At 44.2% G+C, this 27,450-nt stretch overlaps 3 protein-coding genes and 1 long non-coding RNA gene across 14 annotated transcripts in view; 2 read left to right on the forward strand and 2 right to left on the reverse strand.

Moving 5' to 3' along the window:
* Positions 1-8,023, forward strand: part of Rrn3 (RRN3 homolog, RNA polymerase I transcription factor) — a 32,414-nt gene extending 24,391 nt beyond the window's left edge. For both annotated transcript variants that reach the window (XM_021650813.2, XM_060364231.1), the window contains exons 15-18: positions 1,282-1,390; positions 3,901-4,053; positions 4,966-5,053; positions 6,395-8,023. In XM_021650813.2, coding sequence (XP_021506488.1) covers positions 1,282-1,390; positions 3,901-4,053; positions 4,966-5,053; positions 6,395-6,577 — 533 coding nt within the window. In that variant the 3' untranslated portion in view covers positions 6,578-8,023. The remainder of the gene's footprint in view (positions 1-1,281; positions 1,391-3,900; positions 4,054-4,965; positions 5,054-6,394) is intronic.
* Positions 8,024-9,553: 1,530 nt separating this feature from the next.
* On the reverse strand, positions 9,554-10,680 carry LOC132646352 (uncharacterized). The gene is made up of 2 exons (XR_009584541.1): positions 10,286-10,680; positions 9,554-9,865 (listed from the first exon to the last, which is right to left on the reverse strand). It is a non-coding gene; the product is annotated as an uncharacterized LOC132646352 (long non-coding RNA).
* Ntan1 (N-terminal asparagine amidase) lies at positions 10,671-27,192 on the forward strand. Of its 6 annotated transcripts, none has more exons than XM_021650809.2 (10): positions 10,671-10,821; positions 18,725-18,827; positions 18,902-18,967; positions 19,221-19,329; positions 20,708-20,781; positions 22,717-22,770; positions 23,168-23,221; positions 23,961-24,058; positions 26,453-26,566; positions 26,907-27,192. In XM_021650809.2, the coding sequence occupies exons 1-10, from the start codon at positions 10,741-10,743 to the stop codon at positions 27,084-27,086; spliced, it is 933 nt and encodes a 310-aa protein (XP_021506484.1). In that variant the 5' UTR covers positions 10,671-10,740; the 3' UTR covers positions 27,087-27,192. The 6 variants fall into 6 exon arrangements, with proteins under 6 accessions (XP_021506484.1, XP_060220215.1, XP_060220216.1 ...); XM_060364232.1 differs by having other exon boundaries at positions 26,998-27,192; XM_060364233.1 differs by lacking the exon at positions 26,453-26,566.
* The window catches only part of Pdxdc1 (pyridoxal dependent decarboxylase domain containing 1), a 71,035-nt gene continuing 65,226 nt past the window's right edge, over positions 21,642-27,450 (reverse strand). For 2 of the 5 annotated variants that reach the window (XM_060364229.1, XM_060364228.1), the window contains exon 24: positions 21,642-25,129. In XM_060364229.1, coding sequence (XP_060220212.1) covers positions 24,680-25,129 — 450 coding nt within the window. In that variant the 3' untranslated portion in view covers positions 21,642-24,679. The other 3 variants (XR_002476914.2, XM_021650805.2, XM_021650807.2) reach the window with 3 other exon arrangements.

Raw genomic sequence — 27,450 nt, forward strand, 5'->3', positions numbered from 1 at the left:
ATGGTCTTGGGTGACCCCTGTGAAAGGGTTGTTCAACACCCCCACAATGGGGTCATGACCCATAGGTGGAGAACTACTGTCATAGGCTGTAGGTCATGCCTGTAGTTTTCCGAGGTCACAGGGTCACATCTGAGTCAGGGGTTGTGCCTGGACCCCACAGAGGTGTGACTATCTGTGTGTATATGTGTGTGAGTCCTTGGACTCCCAATGATTCTCTTGCCAGCGTTCCAATGGCTGAGATTAAAGGTGTGTGCCATACCTGGCTTTGTTTATGTTGAGTTTTAAATATATATATACATATATATACATATATATATACATGTATATACATATACACATATATGCAATCAATATGTATTGTATATAATATATTAGTTATAATAAATCATTACTATGTAGTAGATTTATTAGTTTTATTTTATGTCTATGAATGTTTGCCTGCATGTATGTCGGTACAACATGTGTGTGCCTGGTACCCATGGAATTCAGGAGAGGGCATCAGATCTTCTGGAATTGGAGCCACAGACACTTGTGAGCTTTGAACTGAGTCTTGGTCCTCTGCAAGAGCAGTAAGTGCTCGTAACCACTGGTCCATCTCTCCAGCCCCTATGTAATTTTTAAATTAAAGCATATATCAAATTCCTAAGAGAACAAAGTTGGTCTGTTTGCTTCAAAATAATAAATGTATCTATATTTTATTAAAAAAATTTTTTTGAGGTGTTTTGACCATGCAGCTCGGGTTGGCTTCTATTTGTAATCTTTTTTCCTCAGCCCGAGCTAGGATTCCATTGTAGGAAGAATTCACTAGCTCCAAGAGAGGTTTGTATTGGGATGACTGAAGGGGAGAGGGAGAAAATACCAACAGTCACATGTACCTGAGAATGGTGCTTGGCTGCATTGGTAAGACACACGAGCTGGACTGAGTCTGTTGCTGGCTGCCAGGAATTCAGCTTCCATGGTCTCTCTACTCTGTGCACTTATTCTGCTCTGAGCTTATAGACACTGATTCCAGGTTGCCATGTAATCCTTCACCCGATACGAATGATTGTTTTGTTTTTTTTTTTCTTCTTCTTCAGAAAAGCTGCACTGGCTGCCAGCAGTTGGCTTGAACTTTATTCCTGTATAGAGATACAGTAACTTCTTGATAATGTCTTTACTTTGGGGCTCAAGCCCGTCGTAAGCACTTGTTCTACCATAGAGCCCTTAAATTGGTTTTTGAATATGTACTAATTCGGTCTTTTAAAGATAACTTAACTCCTCCCTCCCTTTTTTTAATCCAAGGTCTGCAGTATCTTCAGAGTCTAAACTTTGAGCGTATTGTGCTGAGCCAGCTAAACCCTCTGAAGATCTGCCTGCCATCAGTGGTTAATTTTTTTGCTGCTGTCACTAAGTGAGTCATTTGCGTTTTCCTTTATGCATATTTAAAAAGTCAAGGGGTGGAACTGTCGTGCTGGATGCCGTGCGCTCTGACACTGAGAATAAATTCCAGTTCAGTGTTCTTCTTGCATTCCGTCCATCTCTTTTATTCTTCAGGGACACTGGGATTCAGTCCTACTTTTACCCAGAGCTGCTCATGTGCTCTGAGATACCTGACAGGCAAACTGATGAGCTGAGAGATCCTTAGATCCACAGATCTTTAGTCCAGGGAAACACATATTACTAACAGAGCAAACTGGAGGAGAGCTTTATAGTTAAAGGTTAGGATAACTGAGTGTGGTGCTCAAGAAGCACTTGGCAAGAGTAAAAAGTTTCAGAATGCACAACAACAAAACAATGAATTCAGACTCAGGAGGCACAGGCAGGCAGATCTCTGTGAGTTCGAGGCCAGCCTGGTCTACAGAGCAAGTCCCAGTGTTGTTACACAGAGAAACCCTTTCTCAAAAAAGAATATGAGGTGTTCCAGAAAGTGCCTGGCACATCACTGCAGTTAGATCACACAGAGCTCTGCACTGCCTCGACACTGGCTCAGACTTACAGCATGAGTCAGTGTTTCTACTGTATATGCAAATTTTCTCCTCTTACAGAAATATAATGGATTAAGTATGTAAAGCAAAGGTTTCTTTCCTACCGTCCTTCCCCAGCCTGTAAATCAGGGATCAAGTGTGTCTTTGCATTGTATTGTGCTACTGTTTTTGATTTTCATTGATGCTGACTTGAAATTGATGAAAAGTCTAAGTGAATTTTTCTTAAGAACAGCATTGCAAGCCATTGAGTCCAGTTTCTTCTGCTCTAGGCTAAGATTAAAAGTATGCAGGGCTTCTCGCTTTTTGTTGTTTATTTGTGTGCATGTGTGTTTATTGTTATATAGCTCTAGAACTCACCATGGAGACCAGGCTGCTCTCAAACTCAGAGATCCTCCTACCACTGCTAGAGTTAGTGGATGAGTGTTTTGCCTGCGTGTATATCTGTGCAGCACCTTCATACCCGGTGCCCACAGAGGCCAGAAGATCTTCTGAGACTGGAGTCTCTGACAGTTGTGAGCCACTGTATGAATGCTGGGAATCGAAACTGCATCTTCTGGAAGAGTAGCCAGTGCTGTCAGTTCCTGAGCTATCACCTAAATCTGTTTTTTTTTTTTTTTTTTTAAATATAGGCTCTGGGCATAGGAATCAGGCTGTAATGTTATATCAGGCTGGTTATATTTCCCCAGCCCCAATTTAATCAGACACTTTTTGTAATCCTTTCTCTGGAAAGTTGCAGTTGGCTAAAATGAGCTTGTAGGCTCTGATGTGGCTTAGTTGTAAATGTGCTTGAGTAGCACACCTGAGGTGTGGATATTGCACAAAACAGAACTAAACAAAAGAAACAACAATAAAAGCAAGCTCACTCCTGTCACCTTAGCGCTTGGGAGGCTGTGGCTAGAGGATCAAGAGGTTGAGGCTAGTCTGCTTCATGGTGAAAGCCCGTCTGAGGACATAAAAAGAAGCTGGCTTATGGGAAAAAAAAAATCTCCTCTCCAGAGAGCTAAATAACATCACATCAGTTACCAAAGAACACAACTTTTTGGGATCTACACCTGTGCAGTTTTACTTCCTTCCTCACTGTCTTTCAAAATAAAATCTTATTTTGGCAAAGGCATTTGTTTAGATATTTTTTTTTTTTTCTTCACTACAAAGTAGACACCATTAACCTCATTGGTGATTAGGTAGAGACTTCAGAGACAACTTGCTCAGAAAAAACTCCTTATTCAAAAGTTACTTTTAGAAACTTCCTATTAGGGGCTGGAGAGATGGTTCAGAGGTTAAGAACACCGACTGTTCTTCCAAAGGTCCTGAGTTCAATTCCCAGCAACCACATGGTGGCTCACAACCATTTATACTGAGATCTGGTGCCCTCTTCTGCTATGTATGTAGCAGAAGTACTCTACACATGTAGGTAGAGTACTGTATAAATGATAAATAAGTGAAATCTAAATTTTTTTAAAAAAAGGAAGATGTGGGGAAGAAGAGGAACATCACTGGTGTGGCTCCCAGTACTTGGGAGATTGAGGCTAGAAGATTGCAAATGCTATAAGGTGAAACCTTATCTCAAAAAATTAGCTCTAGTAAAATTCAGATTCTCTCCACTTGCATCTATTCTTGGCCCCCAGTGAACACTGAGTCATTTCTTTACAAGTACTAATTCTCTTTGAAAAAAGAAGATAGATTCTTCACTATTATGCTGAGTGCTTTAACTTTGCAAGCATGCTAGCTTTTCATAATACTCCAGCCCAATTCAATATTCTGAGTTTCCTTCCTCCTCAGCAGATGTGCATTTAAATGCCCTGAGTGCAAGTGCCCTAAGTGGTCCCTTCTTGTTGCCCTTATATTCAGCATTGTCTGCATTACAGCTGTAATCTGTGATCTGCAGGCCTGACTTCAGCATGGTTATGCTTCATCTGTTCTCTTGTATGTCCCACAGTAAATACCAGCTCGTGTTCTGCTACACCATCATGGAGAGGAACAGTCGCCAGATGCTCCCTGTTATTAGAAGTACAGCTGGTGGGGACTCTGTGCAGACCTGTACCAACCCACTGGACACTTTCTTTCCCTTTGACCCTTGTGTGCTTAAGAGGTAGGCCCTCTCTTGCTCTTTCTAAGGCTGGGATTGAGAGCTGCTTCGTCCTTGGTGGGCTTCCTGACTGTTAATTTGGCCAATAGTGAATGAATGGCTGTCAAAGGCCCCAGACTGTTTCACAAGCACACCATGATGTGCTCCTGGTTATTTTCCTGAGCCCTGGGGTATAGCTTTTGTTTTTCTTTAAACTGGTTGGTTTAAATGGATTAGGCTGAGGGTGAGTCCAAGTTTTCAGGACAGAGAGGATGCTCACAGCTTTTGGCCTCCTACTTTTCTGCCAACATTTCTCTTTCCTTTAAAGACTGAATCCCATCCCAGTGCCTGTGATTTATCTAAATGGGTTGTTCTACCAAGCCATTTTTGGTCTTTCTTTATTTTTTGCTAACTTCACAGTTTCTTTTTTATTGAATTTTTTTTGTTGTTTTTGTTTATGAGTGTTTTGTCTTTATGTGTACATGTGTACCATGTCCTTACCTTTGGGAATCAGAAAAGGAACTTACAGCAAGTGCGTGTAGTGACTAAGCCATCTCTGCAGCGCTGGACATTTTCTAAGTAGCTTCTTAGATTGCCTGGTCCCTGAGGCTTGACTGGCTGCTGTCATCGTAGTTGGTTTTCTAGACTTTATGTTTAGCAAGTTCATGTAGGAGTTCCAGAGTATCTGTTTATACCTGTGATAACCTGTCGGTCACTGAGTGGTCCAGAAACATTTTCCTTTGAAATCTGAGAGACAAAAGATAGAATCGCTTGCTGGCATGACTGGGGAAGTGTAATAGACTTCCTCAGGACTCACGACAGTTCCCTTGTCAACTGTAGTCTTTAGTTCCTGCTTTTGGGATGTGGGTCTGAGAAGAGAGCTAAGGTGTTGGAATTTTTGGCTACATATTGACCTTGAAATGCTGTCCTTGGCAGGTCAAAGAAGTTCATTGATCCTATTTATCAGATTTGGGAAGACATGAGTGCTGAAGAGCTGCAAGTGTTTAAGAAAGCCACTAAAGAGGTAAATTTGTGATGGAGGCACTTGGTGCCATAAATAAAACTGCTAAATGTTGTTGAATCCAAGCCCAGGTTATGTTTTTAATAATAGGATTTGTAAGGTTCTATTTCGTGTATTTCTCTCATGGTGGTTTCTCGAAACCCTGGCCCTCCCTCTTTTCCTCACTCAGTGCTGTTTGCCACAATACTAGGCAATTCTTTTCTTTTCTTTTTTGTATGTGTTTATGTATATGTGTGTGAGATCAGGTGCATACTTGTGTGAAAACCCAGAAGTCAACCTTGGTGTTAGGCCTTAGGAACTATTCATCTTATTTTATGGTTGGGGACCACTACAACAGGAGGAACTGTACTAAGGGACCACAGCTTTAGGAAGGATGAGAGCCACTGGTCTAAGAAGAAATGAGTGATGTCACTCTTTGTAGCACTCCCATGTTTAGTCATGTTTAGTATCAGCTTTAATATACTTGTTAAGTCAGGAGCTTTTATTGGCTTGGGCCGTGCCAGCTAGGCTAGACTGGCTAGCTGTTTCTGTTTCCCTGGTGCTGGAATTTCTTTTTACTTCAGTTATAGGGATGGAATCTGCTCCCTGTTTACTGACTGAGTAATATTTTGGCCCAGGAAAGTGTTTTGTTTTTGTTTGTTTGTTTTTTGTTTTTAAGACAGCGTTTCTTTGTGTAGCCTTGGCTGTCCTGGACTTGCTTTGTAGATGAGGCTGGCCTCAAACTCACAGCTATCTGCCTGTCTCTGCCTCATGAGTGCTTGAGTTAAAGGCATGTGCATCCATTGCCCAGGAGGAAAGGAATTCTTATGCTTGTCATTAAAACAATTTACAGGCCTGGAAAGTTAAAAACATTAATGTAGGCTCTTCCAGAGGACCTGGATTCAATTCCCAAAACTCACATGACAGTTCACAACAATCTGTAACTCTAATTCCAGAGGATCAGACACCCTCTTCTTAACTCCTTAGGCAAAATTCTCACACATATAAAGTAAATTAAAAAAAAAAGTAAGTAATGTATGGTGGTATGTATCTTTAATCCCAGCACCCAGGAGGCAAAGGCAGGAGGATCTCTCTTCATTTGAGGCCAGCCTGTTCTATATAGTGAGTTCCAGGACAGTCAGGGACTAATAAGAGAGGCCCCATCTCAAAAGGCAAGTTCTGTGTGTGTGTTAGTGTATATGTGTACACACCAAGTCAGAGGACGATTTGGGGATTTGGTTCTTTCCTTTTATATGTTGGTCCAAATTCAAGTTGCAAGACTTGGTGGCAAGCACAATCTCACCATCTCATGAAAACTTTTTAGACCAGCTCTGTGATATTCTCAACACTTTGCTCTCTTCACAGGACGTAGTTGAGGATGAAGACGATGACTTTTTGAAAGGTGAAGTGCCCCAGAGTGACACAGTGATTGGCCTTACCCCGAGCTCGCTTGACACCCACTTCCGAAGCCCTTCCAGTAGCGTGGGCTCCCCACCTGTGCTGTATATGCCAGACCAGTCCCCAGTCATCTCCAGGATCTGTGATTGAGCTGTACCACTGGACCCCACGTTAGACTAGTCTGTGCCTCCTATGTCCAGCTTCTGTGTTGGACTTGGGCCAGTGCCTGAAGGGACCCAGGTTGTGTGTGTTTGCAGTTTGTTCCCTGTGGACAGAAGGAAAGACCCAGTGTCACATGTAGTATTTTATAGTGGGCATAGTAATTGGTGCCCATGCTTCATGTGTCAGCTTAATATGTAGTATATGCCTGTAGCCTTCTGTGGAACTCCTGGGTGCATGCCTGCATCAGCCACAGCCTGGCAGGTGCCTTCTGACAGGGTTCTTTTCATCAGAACCACAATCACTTGACTGTGTTGGTCTTGTTTTGGTGAGAATTTCTCCAGGATCAGCCCTGCCTGTGATACTCTTAACTGGATCCTGCTTACAGTGGCATAATGGTTTCCTTGTGACTAGGAGTGTATACTGTTGGGTACAGAGAGAAATGCCAGGTAGCAGTGACATGCTGAGTGTTACGGCTGTGTTCACTGAGGAAACAGAAGGACTGCAGAGGTACAAAGAAACTGGGAGGGAAGAGACGATATAGAGAAACACAGAAAGGCACCTGTGTAGAGTTCGGCATTAGCTCAGCTGACTGAAGCAGGCCTGGGTGTCTAACCATTCCATAGGTTACACAGCATGGACTCAGCCACGAGAGCAGTTTGTATGTTAAATAGCCAGCCTTGCTGGGTAACAGGTGTGGGCTGTGGAGGTGACCTTCCCTTGGATCGTTACATGTAAACTTTGGTGTTTGTGAAAATGGCTCTTTAAGTATATTTAATTTTTTGCCATTTATATTTATTTAAAGGTAAACAATATTTTCTTGGTCACAATATTTTTTAATAGAATTCCTTTCAAGGTTTATATACCCTTGTGTAATAACACTGATGTAGAATCCCTGGGTTTCAGTCTACCTGTGAATATCTTTTTTGGAACAAAGAAATTTTTATTGCTTTAAAAACTTTCTATGAGGCAGGCAAATCCCTCAGTTCTAGGCCAGCCTTGGTGAAAAGTCAGTAGGAAATCTCAATGTAATTCATTCTCTGTCTCCTCTCTCTCTCCCTCCCTCCCTCCCTTCCTCTTTCCTTTCTTCTTTCTTTTGAGACAGGGTTTCTCTGTGTAGTCCTGGCTCTCCTGGGACTCACTCTGTAGGCCAGGCTGGGCTCAAACCCAGAGAGCCTGTCTCTATCTCTGGGGTGCGGGGTACCACCACCACCCAGCTTACGGTTCTTTTTTTAAGTGCTGACAGAAAGATGCAAGGAAATTGCATCTATAGGTGCTGATGGAATATTAGGTTTGGGAAGTAGCTAGAATGTAGAAGGTAGAAGATTACAAAGGGCTTTGAAAAAAAAATTCATTGTGAAAATGAAAGATTGGCATGACTCACTTGGCTCCCCTACTCATGCCAATGGAGGGCTTTAATAAAGTGTCTTGACAGTGTTCCCCTGGTTGCTCTTTTTTGTAGCCTGGCTGACCTGGAACTTGCTCTGTAGTCCAGGCTGGCCTTGAACTCGAGATCCACCTGCCTCTGTCTCCCTAGTGCTGTGATTAAAGGTGTGTACTACTGACCCGAATGCATAATGCTTAAAAAAACAAAACGACTCACTTTCACTGCTAAGTGGTGAACTTCAGGTTCAGCTACAAAAGTGTGCTTCCGCTGACCTACACTCAGCTTCCCTACACCCAGTTTGTAAAACTATGTGCATTTATGGAGAAGATAGTGTGCAGTTTAGCACTTTCTCCCCTTAAGCCTTTAACCATTGTTCAGGGAACCTTCACATTTCTGTTACCTGGTTCCGTATAAACTTGTGATTCAAAGCTACAAGCAGGCTGGAGGTGGATGTGTGGAAGACAGGTTCTGTTGACAACACCCACAACAGGTGGCTCAAACATTCTGCCTGTTCTGGGCACGTGCACTCACAGCACACATAAATCCTAGTAGAAATAAAAAAGCCAAAATCTTAGTACTTTTGAGGCTAAGACAGGACTGCCATGAGTTTAAGATTAAGCTAGGCCATACAGTGAGTTCCAAGCCAGTTAGTTGCAGAGTTGAGCACCTGTGTTGTGATTGTCTTAGGAGCCATGCAACTGTCACTGGGGAGTTCAGCTGAGCCTCTTGCAAAAGAATGATCCCCCCCCCCCAAAAAAAAAGAATGATCCCAGCTGGTCTTGTTGACTATTTGCATCCTGACACTGGGGTGGAAAGGGTGGTGGGACACTCAGCTAAGGATGCAGCTGTGCCTTGTCACCGTTTGTTAGAAACTTGGCCTTAACTGAGTGGTGCATCAGAGTAGTTAGGCCTCTGAAGACTAGGGAGGTCCTCTTACTCCTGCTGGGCAAAGACCTTCCAGATGCAGCTTGGTGGGTGGGGATACCCACATCTCTGTTTGCACAAACAGAAATGATACAAACTGCAGTCATCTGGGAGGGGAACCTCAGTTGAGGAAATCCCTCTATTGGGCTGGCCTGTAGGCAAGTCTGTAGGGCATTTTCGTTTTTAATGATTGATGTAAAAGGGTCCAGCCCTCTGAGGGAAATACCACTCATAGGCATGTGGTCCTGGGTGCCAGAAGAAAGCAGGCTGGCTGCACAAGTCACTGAGTAGGTTCCCATGGCCTCAAGTTCCTGTCCTGACTTTCTTTCATGCTGGACTATAATTGTAAATGAAACTCCTCTCCAATCAATCTCCTGGACTTCTGAAACAGTGCATCCCAAAGAAATGGGAATTTCTGCTGGAAGAAGGAAAAGGCACCAACCAGAGGGAGAACCTGTCTCCAGGAGAGAGTTCAGAGTTCTAACAACTTGTCAGACCACAGAATGAGACAAGCTGAGATAATGATGGCTTGACCCAAGTCAGCAGTAATAAGGTTCTCAGACAGTGAGGTGTTAAGTGGGAGCACAAGGGTTGAGAAACAGGAGGAATAAAGACAAAAACTGTAATAGCCAGGACCAAAGAGTTCTTCCAGAGGCTGATGATTTAGATGCAAAGCAAGTTTATTAAGTACACTGAGGCAGTGTCTGCCAAGAGTTCTGGACAGGTCAGAACTAATGTTTCCTCTCTTCATCAAGGCTTCTTAAGTCTTGGGTTGATTTGGCTTCCACAATGGGTCAGTGGTCTGCTTTGATGTGCTTTGACCTCAAGATGATGGACTTGGGTTTCCTGGACCTCTTCATCCCTCATCCCAATGTGGCCGCATCCAATAAATCTCCCTTTTCTGCTTTTTACTTTTAATTAAGACTCTTCAGTCAATTGGGTTATTGAATTCTGGTGATTGGACCTGACTTAAAAAACAAAACACACCTCTGTTTTGGCACCGTTACTCAACATTCCTTTACCCTTCTCTGGTCAATTGCTTTTGTAAATGCTATGTAATTACGTTTTATACTGTCAGTGCAGCTGAGGTACTATGGCAAGATCAAAAACCTGTTTTAGCCAGGACTTAACTTTACATTTTACATATTTACAGCCCTATCTGAGAATATGGTAGTGTTATAGTCTTGGCTTAGAGTCACAAAAAAAAAAAAAAAAAAAAAAATTTAGACCCATCGGTAAAAGATAAGTGCCTTTGGCAACTTAGCAATAAATAACCAAGTGAGCGGTCCGCAGGGGCCACATATGGGTCCTAACTTTTTTGTCTAGGGCGGTCAAGGGCAAGGACGAAATGCAGAGGTCGGGCCTCTTCTGCCCTTTCTGTTCCGTACCTTCCCACCGCGGTGCCTGCTGGGGCCGCAAGCCAGGAGTTCCCCGCGACTTCTGTGCTGTCTGCCAGCCGAAGTAGACGCTAGTTAATTGAACACACTTTTGCGAGTCAGCTAGGCAGAGGGAGGTCAGGGCTGGGTGACATAAAACGTGGGGATACCCTTAATGCCATAATCCAGGTTCCTAATGCCCACGTCTCTACGACTACATCTCCCGGCGTCCGCTGCGAAGGACGTAAGTTGCCTCCGACAACGTACCTACAGTTTGGACTACATATCCCGTGATGCCTTGCTCTCTCCTCCATTTCCTTGATCTTTCCTGGCTGCGCCGCCTGTTTGGACTATGCATCCCGACAGCCTCCGCGGCGGGCGGGGCGAGGCGCTCTTGGCGGGCGTGGTATGACGCGGGGCGGGGCGGAGCGGTGGCCGCCTACCTCGGCCTGGCGGCGGCCTAGGCAATGCCGCTGTACGTGGATGGGCAGCGAGTCCGCCTGCCGCGTTCGGCTGCGGAGCTCGTCCGAGCACACCCGCTGTTGGAGGTGAGCGCGCCTACGGGCCCTGCGGAGCGGGTGGGATCTCTGCAGCCCGGCTGCTGACGTGCTTTTCCTGGAAACCTGCTGAGACCCGGCTCAGAGAGGTTAGGTAACTTACGGAAGGTAGCACCGCACGTAGCGACAGGACACTGCCCCTCACCCCAGGCGCTGTTGGTTGGGCGCTCACCCGGCGCCCCCGCATTATCCTTCCAGCTGCGGATGGGGGCGGGCGGCCTCTCCAGGCCTCTGCGTGCCCATTCTCGACCCCCGTGGCGTGGAGAGTCGGGTTATTTTCAACCAGAAGTAAAGGCTTCGCTTGGCAGTTTCTGGGTCCGGCTTTTGTCTTGTTCTTTCCTTAAAGAGGGCTCATAGTGCAGGCGGCGGTGACCAAGATTCCACATGCTAGTTTGGAGCCAACCCTCCCATGGATCTCACATAGTGCAGGCAGAAGGGAACTGTTTCCTAATCAGTTATTGTCTTGAAGGAAAGATGTCCACTTTCACTCTGAGGGGTGAAGCCAAGGAGCCTGGGGATGAGGAAGGCACTCGAGAAGTTTCCTCCTAGCAGCTGTGGGGGTTCTGGTTCTGTCCGCTTACGTGTGTTGTTTCCCCTGGATCTGCTTCGCGGAGCAAGAGTTTCCCGAAAGTAGATGGCACTGTGCTTATCAAATATTTGGGTAAATGAATGGGCAGAATGACCTCCGAGAATTACGTTAACTTGAATTTCAAGACAGGCTAGCGCCTGCAAATCGGACGAGGCACTGCACTTTGTCGGCGAAGCCAGGAGTAATAGTCAAAGAAAAGTTTCAACCACCCGAAAGATTTCGGGTACTCTCCTCTGTCCGTTTGAAAACGTCTAGTTTTAGTGGTCACAACAGCACATTACATGAAAACGCAGAGACGAGGGAGGCGATGTGGGGTGGTGCCACCGGAAGCAAGGGTTTTGGTTTATTTAGGGAGACACAGCCCAGGAGGGCTGCAGAGTGGAGAGTTGCCTTTCAAGAGCAGGAAACAGGTGGCAGGGAGGCCCCTGTGGAGAGCGGAGGGGCCGCAGTGAGGACACAGCCAGCTGGCTTGGGACTTCCTCCTCAGCGGGGCGTGAAAGGTTCGCTTTTCTTCAGGATAGTGTGTGCTCTGGAGAGGGAATCATGTCCTTGATCACAACCATTCTCATAGTTTTGGTGACTCTCCTCACAAGATTTTTGTTTGTTTTTGAGGTAAGGTCTCTACATAGCTCTAGCTGTCCTGGAACTTAATATGTAGACCAGGCTGGCCTCAAACTCGGAGATCCACCTGCCTGTGCCTCCCGTACTTTTTGCTGGGTGATCCTCTTTAAATAGAGAGACAGGGTCTGTGTAGGCCTGGGAACTCACTGTGTAGGCTTGCCTCCAGCTCTCAAGAGTTCTTTTCTCTTCTGTGTCCCAAATGCTGGGATTAAAGATGTTCACCACTACACCCTGAATTTTTCGTATTTATCTGTGTGAGTAGATATGCATACAGGTGTGCATGCATGCCTGCACAGGGAAGCCAGAAGGTGACATCAAGTGTCTTCTCCACTCTGCATTTCTTTTGAGGCACGGTCTCTTGCTGAATATGCTGTCTTCTTAGCTAGGCTGGATGGAGCAAGCTCTGTCCATCCTCTTGTCTCGCCCACCTTAGAGCTGGTGCAGACATGTGTGGGAATCTGAGTGCTGGGACTTAATCTCTGGTAGATTTTCCATAGCAAACAATTTTAACTACTGACCATCGCTGCAGTATCTTGTTTCTAACTCTTTCCCCGCCTAATACACACACACACTTTGTTGTTTTATAGAGACAGGCTGGTCTTGAATCTGATCTGGGTCTAGTGCTGGCCTTGGATGCCTCTTCAGCTATACTGTAATTAGATAATACACTACATTTAAAAAAATTTATTCTCCCATATATTACATTCTGATGACAGTTTTCCCCTCTCCCACCCACATGATACACTTTTGGAGTAACAGCATATCATATATTGTGTTGTTTGGTTTTGTTGTGTGATAGTTTCACTGTATAGCTCAGGCTGGCCTTCCACACACTAATTATGCTACAGTCTTATAAGTGTTAGATTTTTGTTTGTTTTTCTCCTAGCGGTTTACATAGGTGTAAACCACTATGTCTGGCTTGTTTCCTGTGCCTTTCTCTCTCTCTCTCTCTCTCTCATTCATTCATTCATTCATTCATTCATTCATTTTTGGTGTTGGTGGGGTTGAGAAAGGAGGTGTCTTTGTGTAGCTCTGGCTGTCCTGGCACTTGCTCTGTGGACCAGATACATTGGCCAGATGTATTGGCCTCAAATACAGAAATCTGTCTACCTCTGCCTCCCAAGTGCTAGGGTTGAAGGTATTCACGATGACTGGCCTGTACGTCTTTTATATGTCAGTATTTTTCGAGTACACAGCACAGTACTAATAAGCCAGATTAGTATAACCCTCTCCTTTCTGGAGTTTTACTTCTTTGGTAACCACAGTCTGAACATTTTAAGTGGAAAATTCCAGAACACTAACTCCACCTCCTCTTTCTTTTGTTAAAGCTCTCACTGTTGCTTAGACTGATCACTAATACATGTCCTTTACAGCCTTCCATGTTATAGCATGTTGCTAGGGCAATCCCATATTGTTGTTAGCCTCCTTCCCGGCCTTGTTTACTGATCAGTGTTCACAGCAAAGCCAGCATGTCTGGGTTTGATCCCATCTGGTTTTAGGCACCTACTGACCAGCCACAGTGGAACTGACCCTGTGCTGGGCCCAGTGAGAGTCCCTTTGCTCTTTTCTTCCGAGAGAGAGGGCTGTGAGGATCAGACACAGTATGATGATTTGACTGAGAATGGTCCTCATAGGCTTGTATGTTTGAATGTTTGATCTCTAGTTAGTAAAAGTGTTTGGTAAGGATTAAGAGGTGTGGCCTTAGTGGAGGTTTCAAATAAATCTCTCTGCCTGCAAATCCGGATGTGAAACTTTCAGCCACTGCTCCAACAGCATGCCCATCTGCTCGATAAGCAAGGTCCCAATTAAATGTTTTTATTTTTTAAAATAAGAGTTGCCATTGGCATGGTGTTTCTTCACAGCAACAGAACTGTGACTAAGACACAGTGTGGCTGTCCTAGGTCCCTTTGGCTGTTGTGTCATTCAGTACAGTAGCTACTTGCAGTGCGGGCTTACATGGGCACACATGGAGAGACCCTTGCAAGCACTAGTGAGCAGGAGGATGAGACAGGACATTTGGGGACTTGAAGTGATCTTGGGCTATGCAGTATGTTCCAAGGTAGACAGGAGTGAGAAACTTGGGGCTTAGGAATCATGAGTGGCTGTTTAGATTTTTTTTGTGTGTATGTGGTGTGCTGGAGATGGGACCCAGGGTCCCCCACTCCACACTCTTGCCGCTGAACCACACTCAGACTTCCTGCTAGTGATTTGGTGCACCCCAAGCAGCACAGTGCGGCAGGAACATTCACACTGATGTGCCACTGTTAGAGAGAGCTGAACACGGCAGAAAGGTAAAGGGGTGTGGGCTGGTCCCCAGAGTTGCAGATAAGACTTTCCTTTTCCCCTTGGCCCTGTGCTGGGATAGAGCACAGGGCTTCACACACGCTAGACAAGTGCCTGCTTCTGAGACATGCTCCCAGTGCTTCTGTCTTCAGAAGAAGGACAAGATTTATTTTATGTGAGTGCTCTATCTGCACGTGCACCTGCTTCCAGAGGAGGGCATCAGATCACATTATAGACGGTTGTGGGAACTGAACTCCGGACCTGGAAGAACAGTGCTCTTAACCTCTGAGTTATCTCTTCAGCCCAGTAAAAGTAATATTTTATGACAGTAAATTACATGAATTCAAACTTTTGTGTCACCTATCACTTTATTGTGCACCTCTGGCTGTCACCTAGTCATTCTGAGGGAAAAGTCTGCTGACCTCCAACAAAGAAAGCAGTGCCATTCAGTAGGCCATTGGGAAAGGAAGGGACTGAGAAACATTGAATGCACTTTAAATACCAAGAACTATGAGACACTGTGACAAATGGGCCACTATTACTTTAGGAAGCATGGAGGGGGAGCTTGGCTCAGTGGATGACATGCCTGCTGGACAAGCACAGGGACCTCACATAAAAGGCTTCAGGGTGCTTATGCAGTCCCACTTCTAAGGGACGGAACACTGGAGGCCAGGTGCTGGATGGCCAGCCAGTCTAGCCAAAATGGTGAACTCCAGGGTCAGTGCAAGACCCTGTCTCCATACAGTAAGGACTGTCGAGACGGCCCACACGGTGAAGGCCTGCTGCCTAGCCTAATAAACCATGTCTGGTCTCTGGAACACAAATGGTGGAGGGTAAAACTAAGACCTACTGCCTGCTGGCCTCCACTTGGATGTGTCACCACACACACGTGTGCATGCACATGAAATAAGGAACAGTAATAGAGGAAAGCACGTGACACTGACCTCTGGCTTCCAGGTGTGCACACATACACACAACCTTTCATCTATGCACACTTTTGCAAATGTACACCTCACACTCATGAGAACTACACAACATCTGCATCTTTTCTTTTGTCTCATGCATACAGATGTGGTGGCTCCAGGACACCGGCACACAGGGTAAACCAAGGTGGGAGGCAGTGAAAAGGGGATTTGAATCCTGGACTTTTAGACTTAGGGTTTTGAAGCCTTATCAAGTGATCTATCCAGACTTTCTGGTTTTTCTACCACCAAAACAACTCTCTAGGTAAAAAAAAAAAATTTGTTGTTTAACAGCAGGAGGTCTTAATCAGCTGAGCCATGTGACTGTTTTAATTCCAAGTACAAAAGACCTCAGCTTTAACAGTTTCCTGCTGTGAACAAAGAGGGGTTGTAGAGAAGAAACCTCAGTTCCTTTTAATTTAGTAGCATAAGAGTACAGTGGCTTGCTGGAAGCTAGAGACCTAATTAAAATGGCCAATAAAACACTCTGGACTGCTTATTAGCCAGTTCAGGGTCCACTGATTTCTTGTGGCCAGCTAAAAAGAAGAAGGGGGCGGGGAGAACCACATACATACATTCATACAAATGAAAGAAGCAAAGGGAAAAAGACTGAGGCAGGTGTATGCAGAGTAGGCTGGACTGACTACTCTTTGGACTTTTTTTTTTTTGAGGGTACTAAACTTAGAAGCATGCAAAAAACATATACGCATTTGGCAGACAAAGCAAGTAGATTTTTACAAACCTCATACACACACATGCACACATAAAATCAATAGAGAAAACAAAGCTCCCAAAGACCATACATCCACATATGTGTAAACAAATATATACACATCTAAATAAATATATACAGATAGACAATATTTACAGGCAGTTAGACAATCTGATGATATATGGACAATGTATACAACTGATGGATGAAGCAAAGTCCAGCGGGCTTCAACACAGGTTTATTTCTGTTCTGTTTTATATCCTTTAAGACAAAGGCTCTCTATATATGAAAAAAAAAATTACCTCATTCAAAAACAGATACAATCGTTACACAAAAAGGGATTATAAGTTCTTTAATTAGAACTATATCTATCTAGATACTTTTGCTCCTTTTAAGTTTAAAATAGTGGTTTTATCTAAATGCTCATTATGAGGCCAAAGCAGAAGTTTTTTTTTCTTATTTCAAATGTACATTATGTGTTCGAAGCAAGATTTTTTTTTTATTTCTTAAAAAACAGGTGTCTATCTGGTCTTGTATAACTAACCATTTATTCTTTGTTTCTATATTCATGTGGTCTTTCTTATGGTGTATACCTGGGCCTTATCCTTGGACTAAACCTAGAATGAATGATTTCCTTGATCATTAACTTGTTTCAATTTTCTTTTCCTTCTTTGTGTAATTCAAGTGCTTGACACATTGAGGTTCACAGAGCACCTACCAGTTTTTGCTATACTGCAAGAGGGTTTTAAAAATAATTTGAATTAAGTCAGAAATTCTGTAAAATATAAGGAATTATGAAATCATCAGTTTCTTTAAACAGCACAATTTCATGAAGGTATATCTTTATAATAATCTGCAGGTTATCTGCCCAGCAGAGTGAAGCATTAGGCAGTGAGGGTCTCTGCTATGCCAGATATGTGAGACACGCATGGAGGGGCAGTATAGCAACAATAAACAGTCTTGAGGCAAAATTCCTGGGGCTTTGCCTAAACCAGGGACACACCCGATGATCAGCTGTGCAAAAGACGAGTGGGATACCTCCAGCTAGCTCACGTGTTTGCTTTTGCCAATCCAGCGTGCAGTTGCTCCTAGCAGAAGTGAGGCTTCATTCAGGAACAGCTTTATCAGGTGGGAAGAGAGGGCAGACTGGCCACTGTTTTGTGGCATGGCTGTCTCTGGTTGCCTTTGCTTTCATTTCTTGTGTTAGTCTTGAAATAGTAACTTGTTCTCACACACTACTTTGCTCACTGGTGGTGAGCCAACTGTGAACATGAGTGGTAAGAATCTGCCTTAACTCCTCACGAAAGGTGGTGAGTAAAGGAATTATAAAGTGGGGATGCATGTCTGGCATGTCACTGGGCTGGGGTGCAATGAAATGTGAGATAGAAGTGTTCTTGATGTGAAAACAACCACATTTACTTTGGGTTGTACAGTAAACCAAGCTGCCTTGCCAGTTTGAGTTTATGTGTTTTACAGTTTGTTTTCTTTTCTGTGCCTCACCCCAATTTTGCTGGAGATTGAATTCTGAACATAGAACCTTCTAGTTCAGTTCTTAAACTGAGGGGTGTTTTCTGTTTTAATTATCCCAGCATCTGAACAGTGGGAATTCATTAAAAGATAGTGCTTAGTTAGATTGATGATTAAGTTTATCAAGTTTCTTGGATTGTTAATTAGACACAAATGTGCATTAGCGCCAGGCATGAGAAATTGGTAAGAAGCTGATGCACAACTAAAGCAGGTTAAAGAATCATTGCACAGCAAGGATTGGTTTGGTCATGCTGTCTGCAGTAATATTGGAGTAGCAAGGTTTTATCAGTTGGGTAGGGTACATAGGAGAGAAGATGGTTGGGCAAAGAGAAAAGTGATTTTGAGGATAAAAGAGGACGATATGCTACATAATGATCCAGTAAGATACCCATGTTATAGTCCCTAGAATATGTATATTAAGTATGTTGTGGCAAAAAAAAAAAAAAGTTGATATGATAGGGACATTTACACATGACGAGGTTTGCTTATTGGGGAATTTGTTGCAAGTTGGAAGGTAGAACTCATTTCAGTAGTGTGTCAGCTCCTCCGGCACATGAGTATGTGCCCAGGCTGGTCTCAGCCTGGGCACATGAGTATGTGCCCAGGCTGGTCTCAGCCTTCAGAGTGCTGGGATGAAGGCTAGGCTACTTCCTTCCATGCCCAGCCAGTTTGGCCTTTAAGACAGCCTCATTATAGCCAAAGCTGGCTTGTGCTTCCCAGTGCTAGGATTATAAACATGAACCACCACTCCTGGCTCTGATTTTTATACAGGTGATGCACACCTGTAATCCTAGCATTCATGGGGTAGGAGGGTGGATAGTAAGGGCAGCCTCAACTACTCTGTCTTAAAAACAAAACCTAAATAAAAAACAAACAAAAAAAAATCCAAAACAAACAAACAAAAACCCAAAGAGACAGACAGAAACAAAGCAAAATATGGCCAAGTCTCAGATTCTTGAAGAACTTTGATAAAAGGTTGGCCATCTCTCCTGGGCCTGGGATCTTGTGTCATGTCGCTTCTCCTAGTCAGAGTGAATGTTGTTACTGCATTTCTCCATCAGCCTTCTGTTGCCAGTACAGCACAGTTCAGACATGCAAGCCTTCTTCCCACTTCTGAGTACACAATGGCTCTTTCCACCGCTCTAGTTCTTCAAGTCTCACTAATTCACACCACTATTTTATTCTGTTTCAATTAAACAGGAAAGAGCCAGACTTCTCAGAGGTCAGTCTGTTCAACAAGTGGGACCCCAGGGCCTTCTGTATGTTCAGCAAAGAGAGCTTGCAGTGACCTCCCCAAAGGATGGTAGGTTAGGAAGCAGTGCATTGGGCCTTATCCCAAAGCCTACTGGATATTTTATGTTATTTCTTTTTAAACAGGCTCCATCTCCATTCTGGGTTCTGATGATGCCACTACTTGTCACATTGTGGTCCTGAGGCATACAGGTATGATGTCAGAGATGTAGGAGACTGTTGGATAAACCATCCCAAACATGTGGGGTCACTGACTTTCTCAGTTTGGGTTTCCTATAGTTGTTGAATTTGAAGGCTTATCTTTCTTGTCTGCAGTGTCTCCCTGGTCAGAAGGGTTGGCTAGGCAGCATGGACCCTTTCAGTTTTCTTACAGGGTGTCTAAGATGAGGTGCTCTAACATGGCTCATTTCCCGGGTATACTAACTCAGTTTATCTTTTTTTCCAGGTAGTGGGGCGACCTGCCTGACACACTGCGATGGAAGTGACACTAAAGCTGAAGTCCCCTTGATAATGAGCTCCATAAAATCCTTTTCTGACCACACTGAGTGTGGAAGGTAAGTGTCACGCTGCTGTTAGGTGGACGGTGTGGGGGATGCTCCGTGCATGCACACCTTGAACATGGGTAGTGTCCAGAAGGATGGATGATAGAGACAAGCCAGTACTGGAGTTTTTGCTGCACAGGGCCTTACTATGTAGTCTGGCCTTAAACTCACAACCTTCTTGCCTTTTTCTCCCTAGTGCCAGGATTACAGGGACAAGACAACATGTCAGGCTTCTGTGCTGAATTTTATGTAGTATTGGGACCTTTGCATCTCAGGTATTAATTTGTTGTAGCCTAGACAGGAGGAATTTCTATGAGCAGCCACTTGTTCTAGGGACCAACAACTCCCTGTCTAGAGTACACATAGGGCTCATACTCTGAAGCAGGCAAGTCAATAAATATGTAGGAAGGACTGAAGAAGGTGGCAGGGCCGCCTGGGAATGATGGCGCTACACACCTCAGCAGGCCAACAATTTGAGCATGGATGTATGTATGGTGAGACCAGCTGAAACTGGCTGTAGCTCAGCATTTCATCCTTACCCTGTGACACATGGTTGTGTACCAAAGCCACACAGCTAGTTAAGTTCTGGCCTTTTCACTTGCTCACATAACCGGTCCACTTGCTCTGTTGTTACTGTGCTCTGCTCTTACTTTTTTTAGTACCATTTGAAGGAACTACTATAGTCATATACAGGTGTTTAGGATCTTGGGGACTCTGTTGGTCAGCTTTATAGTTTAAAAAACAGGGGGAAGATATGATGCAATACATAAGTTTATGACAAGAAAAACAGAAAGAATGGAGGTACACACCTTTAATTCCAGTATTGGGAGGCAGCAGCCAGCCTGGTCTAGTGAATTCCAGGATTTAAACTTTGTGTATGTATGCACTAGGAATTGTACACCGGGCCCTGTATATGCCAAGAGTGTGTGTTAGTGCTAAGCCCTTTTGAAAACTTAAATCTCCTGGCTGGGTCTGTGTCATAGGCTGGCTGGCTTCACAGGTTTTTGACTTGTGTGGTTGTAAAGGCACTTTTCCTTTTTCCTTGGCCCAGGGTTCTCAGAACACAAATGTTACTATCCCAGGTCTGCTTGCAGACAATTGTTTAGTGACTGTGGAAATTCGGGTCAGCCTCATAGAGTGGCGGCAAAGCCATGGTGGTCCCGGCCCAGATACTTTTAGGTGAGGGTACTGAGAAGTTCGAGAGTGTCTTGTGTGAGTGGCCAGGTAACCCTGGGTGGCATCCCCACAGCCTTGCTGCTGGCCTCGGCAGCCTCATTTACACCCCATTGTGCCCACAGGTATTTTCGTCATAGGCTGTGGAAGCTCAGGGGACTCAGGAAACAGCACAGTCATATCCTGTGCTAACTCTGCTCACTGTATCTCTTGGCAGGCTGGAAGTACACCTCGTGGGAGGCTTTAGTGATGACAGGCAGCTGTCACAGAAACTTACTCATCAGCTTCTTAGTAAGTTCACCTCACCACTGAATTACAAACATGCATCAAAAAAATGGTCTTTTAAAACAATAATTAATGAATTTTTGGCGAATATATACTCAGGGGTCTATAGAAACAGAATTACTCTTCTGGCAGGAGTGTTCTTTGTAATCTTCAGGAAATGAAAATAGCAATGCTAGCCTTTTCTATTAAATCAGTAAAAGAGAAGACACAGTTACATATTAAGTGTGCAATAGGTATTCATTAATGTTATACCATATATACTGGGGTAGCCTGCCAGCAAGGGAAACTGACACTGGCTTAAGCTTTCTTAAAGGTCCCTGTCCTTTGACTCAGTAATTCCCCTTCTTGGAATCCATTCTAAGAAAGTCATCTAAAGTGTGCAGAGAGGCTGGCAGTATGGCTCAGTGGGTAAAGGCACTTTCTACTAGGGCTGATCAGGGTTTGATCTTTGGAAAAACCCAACTTCTGTAAGTTGTCCCTTAACTACCCCATGTGCTTCACAGCATGAACACACGAGAAAATGTAGAAAGAAAAGAGAGAAAGAGAGGAGAGAGAGAGAGAAAGAAAGAAAGAAAGAAAGAAAGGAAAGAAAGAAAGAAAGAAAGAAAGAAAGAAAGAAAGAAAGAAAGAAAGAAAGAAAGAAAAAGCTTGCACAGAGATTCTGACCCACCGATGAGCAATATAACAGTCCCGACAACAGGCAATATCCAGTGTCCTGAGAAGAGTTACAAAATCTGCCACCTGCTGAACCAGGTGTGGAGTCCATGCTTACAGTCTAACACTTGGCAGAAGGCAGAGGATTGTTTGTTCCTAACAAGCTTAAACTACACAATGAGACCCACAAAAAAAACTCACAATACAAACACTTGTAAAAGCTTGGTGTTGTAGAACACATCTTTAATCCCAGCAATTTGGGAGGCTGAGGCAGGTGGATCTGAGTTTCAGGACAGCCAGGGCTACGTAGTGAGACCCTGTGTGAAACAAACCTTATTAAGTTTTAAGCGCATGGGGAGAACCTATGTCTAACAAAAGCAACCAGGGTATAAAAATTTATGGTGTAACTAGGGCACTGCTGTCTGTTATGAGCTCCACTGTGCTGTGCACAGAAACGAAAGGCTGATCTACAGTGGGGTGATGGCCATTCAGAACCTACTCTCTGTTCTCTTGTCTAAAAACATTCACAAAATTTTTTGTTCTGAGGCTGGAGAGATGGCTTAGTGGTTAAGAGTACTGGCTACTCTTCCAGGGAACCCAGGTTCAATTCCCAGCTCTCACATGGTAGCTCACAACCGTGTAACACCAGTTTCAGGGGATCCTGGAAACATAATGCGCATGGTACACACACAACACAGGCAAAACACTTAGACACATAAAGACATTTCTTTGCTCTTACTAACAGACTCAAGAAGAGTTAGTCTCCTTTTAGAACATGCCCTGATGTGGGTACTGAGACTTAACCATGTCCTCTGCCAGTGCTTTAACCACCAAGCCATGTCTCCAGCCCCATAAGGTTTTTTATAGTACCATACATTAATTACACATAACAGACTTCATTTTTTTCTTTTACTTTTAAGTGCATGGGAGTACTTGGGACACATATGCACCATATAGCTTGAGGTAAAGACAACTTGGAGTGGGTCCCATATCAAACATAGGTTACAAACACCTTTACAGATTAAGTCTTCTTGCTGGCCTAACCTCTTGCCTCAACGCACCCCCCACCCCCTTTTTTTGAGACAGGATCTCAAGTAGCATAGACTGGCCTTGAAATCAGATGTGCCCTCATGCCTGTTTCTGTAGTGCTAAGGATTGAACCGAGGGCCTTAAGCATGCTAGGCAATTACTGTGTCAGTTGAGCTATCCCCAGCTCCTAATATGTATACCTCTGTCAACTCGTTCTTGGATACTCTTTTGACACCAATTTTGAAATTCTAATTGTAGGTGAATTTGACAAACAAGATGATGATATTCACTTAGTGACATTATGTGTGACAGGTGAGTTCTTCTGCTTTCCCCAAACAGGCTGAAAGGATTCAGGAAGGTTTTGTCTGTATCCTTTTAACAGCTCCCATCAAGACAGGAATTGTAGAAGATACTCAAAAAGAGACTGTCACCTATTCGATGACTTGTCTCCACTGCTCAATAATCAAACTAGGTAGCCTTCTTGCCACAGGTTCTACCCAGATAAATTGGGTGTTCATGCTGCTCCTACAAATAGGCCCTGGTGTATGGCTTTCAGGCTGTTGGAGGCTTCTCTGCAGCCTGGAAGGGGAGGGTGTGGCCAGAGGCAGGGCCAGCCAGTGGACTACCTGGGACTATACACTGCCTGAGTTTTTCCGTCATATGGAACAAGAACAACTGTTCAGTGTTTCTACTTCCCTTCATTTCTTAGAATTAAATGACCGGGAAGAAAATGAAAACCATTTTCCAATCATTTATGGCATTGGTAAGTAGGGTTTGTATTAGAGGGCTATATGGTTTCCACATGGGGTAGTCTAGCAGGCTGTCTCAGGTTAAAGTCATTCCATCTGTTGGTGGGTTTGGATCCTTCCTTGCTCCTATCTATATGTATTTATTGTGAAAACCTGGGCAAGGGCCTGGCGTAGTTAACCTTCGGCTGTGAGCTTGTAATGCCGGTGTACAGCATACGTTCTGCCCACCCCACACCCACTCCTACAGTTAAGTGTCACAGGGTGGGTAGGTGGTCTGGCATGGTTTTTGTCTAGTGTTCATGGGGGAAGGCATGAGATATTTGGGTCTCTGTATACTCTGAAAATAAAGTAAGGTTTTGATTTAGAATGAAGATCACAAAGAGTGCAGAACTGCTGGATTGAAGGAAGCCTAGTGCCCTCTTTCCAAGAGTAGCTAATTGCAGCTGCCTTCTGGTGTGCCCATGTTTAGCTAGCTGGGTGGTGAGCACACAGGCCCTTCTTTGTTCTTTCTCCAGATTCCAATCTTTTGTTTCCTTTTTTTTTTTTCTCTCTCCTTGAGACATGGTTTCTCTATGTTGCCTTGGCTGTCCTGGACTCAGTTTATACACCAGGCTTGTCTTGAACTCAAGTATCCACCTGCTTCTATCTCCTGGAGTGCTGGTCTTACAAGCACGTGCCACCGTGCCCAGCTGTGTCTGGTTCTTATGTGTAGTGGTGGGAATGTAGTCTGTTTTGGATCCTTGTCCCTTGCAGCTGTCAACATTAAAACCGCAGAGATCTACAGAGCTTCCTTTCAAGATCGGGGGCCAGAGGAGCAGCTGCGTGCTGCGAGAGCTTTAGCAGGAGGCCCGGTGAGTAGGAGTCCATCTTTGTGGGATGGGTATACAGAGGAACCCCAAGAGCCTCAAGTTTTTAGCACCGAGGAAAGTTTGGCCACCTCCTTACCAGGACCCAGCCCCCTTCCTCAAGAGTTAGAGGTAATGGTGAATTTGGGTTCTAAGTGCCAGATGCTATAGTTCTCTGCCTGAAAGATAGTAGAGGTATTAAGAGCCTGGACCTAGTTACCAAAGAGTAGTTTGATGAGTCACTACAGACAATGAGCAAGTAAGTCAGTTTTAAAGTTTAACTTCTTTTAGCCACTGCATTTTTTCTTGGTTTTTAGTAGTGCTGACGATGGGATGGAGGTGTTACCTCACATATGCTGTTCAGTGCTATGCCACTGAGTGCTCTTAGCTCAGGACCATTTTATTTTCAGACAAGACCTTGTTACTTAACCTGGTCTCAACCTTTTCCAGGGCTGGGATTACCTATGTTTGATATGGGACCCACTCCAAGTTGTCTTTACCTCAAGCTATATGGTGCTGTTTAATTAAATAGCATCCTGGTCTCTAGGATGCTATTTAATTAAATATTCATCCCATCTGAGGAAAAGGTAGAAAATGCCCAGAATGAGCCCGGCATGGCATATAGTTTTAATCCAAGCACAAGGATGTGAGGTAGAGGCCAGCCTGGGCTATGTAGTTTTCTCTTCTTTCTTTTCTTTTCTTTCTTTCTTTCTTTCTTTCTTTCTTTCTTTCTTTCTTTCTTTCTTTCTTTCTTTCTTTCTTTCTTTCCTTCTTTCTTTCTCTCTCTCTCTCTTTCTTTCTTTCCCTTCCTTCCTTCCTTCCTTCCTTCCTTCCTTCCTTCCTCTCCTTCCTCTCCTTTCTCTCTCTCTCTTCTTTCTTTTTTTCAAAAGAAACCAAACAGGAACTGGAGACCTGGCTTATTAGGCAATGGCCTTTGCTATGTAAGCATGATCTATTGCACCAACATAAGATGCTGGTATACATCAGAGTATACAGACACCCAAATATCTCATACCTTCTCCCATGAGCACTAGACAAAAACCAAAATGGCCTTGCTGTGTACGTCCAGTCCTGGTCCTGGAGAGAGAGAGAGAGAGAGAGAGAGAGAGTCAGGCTGATCACTGAGGTTTCCAACCAGCCAGTCTTGCTGAATCTGTATTTTCAGCTTTAGTAAGAGACCCTGTCTCAGTCTCAAAAGCAACTGAAGACACAGAGCCTCTGGCCTCACATATGTGCCAGCACCCCATGCCCCAGCAAGCCTAGAAGTCTGCTTGCTTGTTTAGCACTAACATCTCAGTAAGAAGATGTTTAGTGTCAGACATTTGTTTGCAGTCTTTTACCACTTTCAGGAGGCTTAATTTGGCCTGTAAGAATTTCTGTGTTTTATATTGTCTTGCTGTGTAGCCTAGGGTATCTAGGAACTTGTGGCAAGCTTTCTGCATCAACTTCCACCAAGTGCTTGGATTATCAACTACCAAGACCAGCTTGGTTTTCTTTTTCTTTTCTTCTTTGAGACAGGCTAGCCTGTAACTTACTTTAGTATTCTTTTTGTTATTTAGTTCATAGCCAGTGTATAGTTCAGACTGAGTAGCTCCTTCAAAGCTGAAAATTACTGATGGCATAAATTTGAGAATTCAAAGAATGGGGTGTTTTGGCCAATCAGCTTTTACAGAGCCAGTTGTTGTGGTGCATACACCTGTGATCCCACACTTGGTAGGTGAGGTGGGAAGATCAGTTTGAGGCCAACCTGAGCTACGTGAGAATCCTTGAAATCATAAAACCAGGTGAGGTGTGGTGGTGCATACTTTTAAGTCAGGCAGATCTGAGTTTGAGGCCAGCCTGGTCTACCACAGTCAGACCCTGTCTCAAAAACAGACTGACAGCAACAAAACCAAACCCCCGAACCTTTTTTTTTTTTTTTTTTTGTGAGACAAGGCCTCACTCTGTCATCCAGGCTGACTGGAACCCAGTGTGATCTCCCTTGGGTTCAGCCTCAGCCCCTTGAGTATGGCGAGTGTGAGCTGTCGTATGCAGGCAGCAGGCATTGTGCCTGTTTCTTTGGCATGCTAACTAGCTGCTTGGGGTAGGAATAAAGAGGTATAGTATTGTGTGCAGCCATGAGGAGTACAGGATTTAGTCAGACCTACCTGGCTTTGAGGCTCTGCTGATGCTCATTGGACCGTGTGTGACTTGGGAACTCTCTCACCATCAGTTTCCCCTTAAAGGGCAGCATGCTGTCTTCTTGTAGGCTTGCCGTGAAGACCGAACACATGACCACACACAGGTGGCAGCAGCTTTGTTATTACGGGAGGTCAATGTGTACAGCTTATCAGCTAAGGGAACTAGACAGCAGTGGTAGGGCAGTGTCCTTACAGCCTGTCATGGAAATGGTTCTTTTAGATGATTAGCATTTATGATGCAAAGACAGAACAACTTCGAATAGGCCCGTATTCCTGGACGCCATTTCCACATGTGGATTTCTGGTTGCAGCAAGATGACAAGCAAATACTAGAGGTGAGAATTTACAAGTTGGCTAAATCTTAAATCTCTGGACCCTGGTTTCCCCATCTGTAAGAAAAAAGGGTTTAGACCAGCTAGTAGCTGCTTCTCCTTCAATGGGTGAGACTGACTTTCTGTTGCCATTGGCAGACTCTGTTAACTTTTACGGCAGTGGGGCAGCTGTTTGTTTATCCAGGTGAAGCAGTAAGCAGTGAAATGTGTGCAACTCGGCAGCTGTACAGAGGCGCCACACTAAAACTAGCTGGGTGAATATGTGTGCAGCCAAAGCTACTCTCACACTGTCATGAGCCAGGTTCAACCTAGCCCTCTCATACCCACCATCTTGTCTTTTCAGAACCTTTCCACTTCTCCTCTGGCTGAGCCTCCCCACTTTGTTGAACATATTAGATCTACCCTGATGTTTTTAAAAAAATTCCCATCTCCAGAGAGTTCACTGTTTCCTGGAAATAAAGCTCTCCTCTACAGAAAAAATGAAGCTGGCTTATGGGAAAAGATCTCCTCTCCAGTGACCTAAATAACATCACATCAGTTACCAAAGAACACAACTTTTTGGGATCTACACCTGTGCAGTTTTACTTCCTTCCTCACTGTCTTTCAAAATAAAATCTTATTTTGGCAAAGGCATTTGTTTAGGTAATTTTTTTTTTTTTTTGCTTTTGCTTCACTATAAAGTAGACACCATTAACCTCACTGGTGAGTAGGCAGAGACTTCAGAGACAACTTGCTCAGAAAAAAACTCCTTATTCAAAAGTTACTTTTAGAAACTTCCTATCAGGGGCTGGAGAGACGGTTCAGAGGTTAAGAACACTGGCTGCTCCTCTAAAGGTCCTGAGTTCAATTCCCAGCAACTACATGGTGGCTCACAACCATCTACAATG

The sequence above is a fragment of the Meriones unguiculatus genome, chromosome 11, assembly GCF_030254825.1.
Source record: "Meriones unguiculatus strain TT.TT164.6M chromosome 11, Bangor_MerUng_6.1, whole genome shotgun sequence".
Lineage (NCBI taxonomy): Eukaryota > Metazoa > Chordata > Mammalia > Rodentia > Muridae > Meriones > Meriones unguiculatus.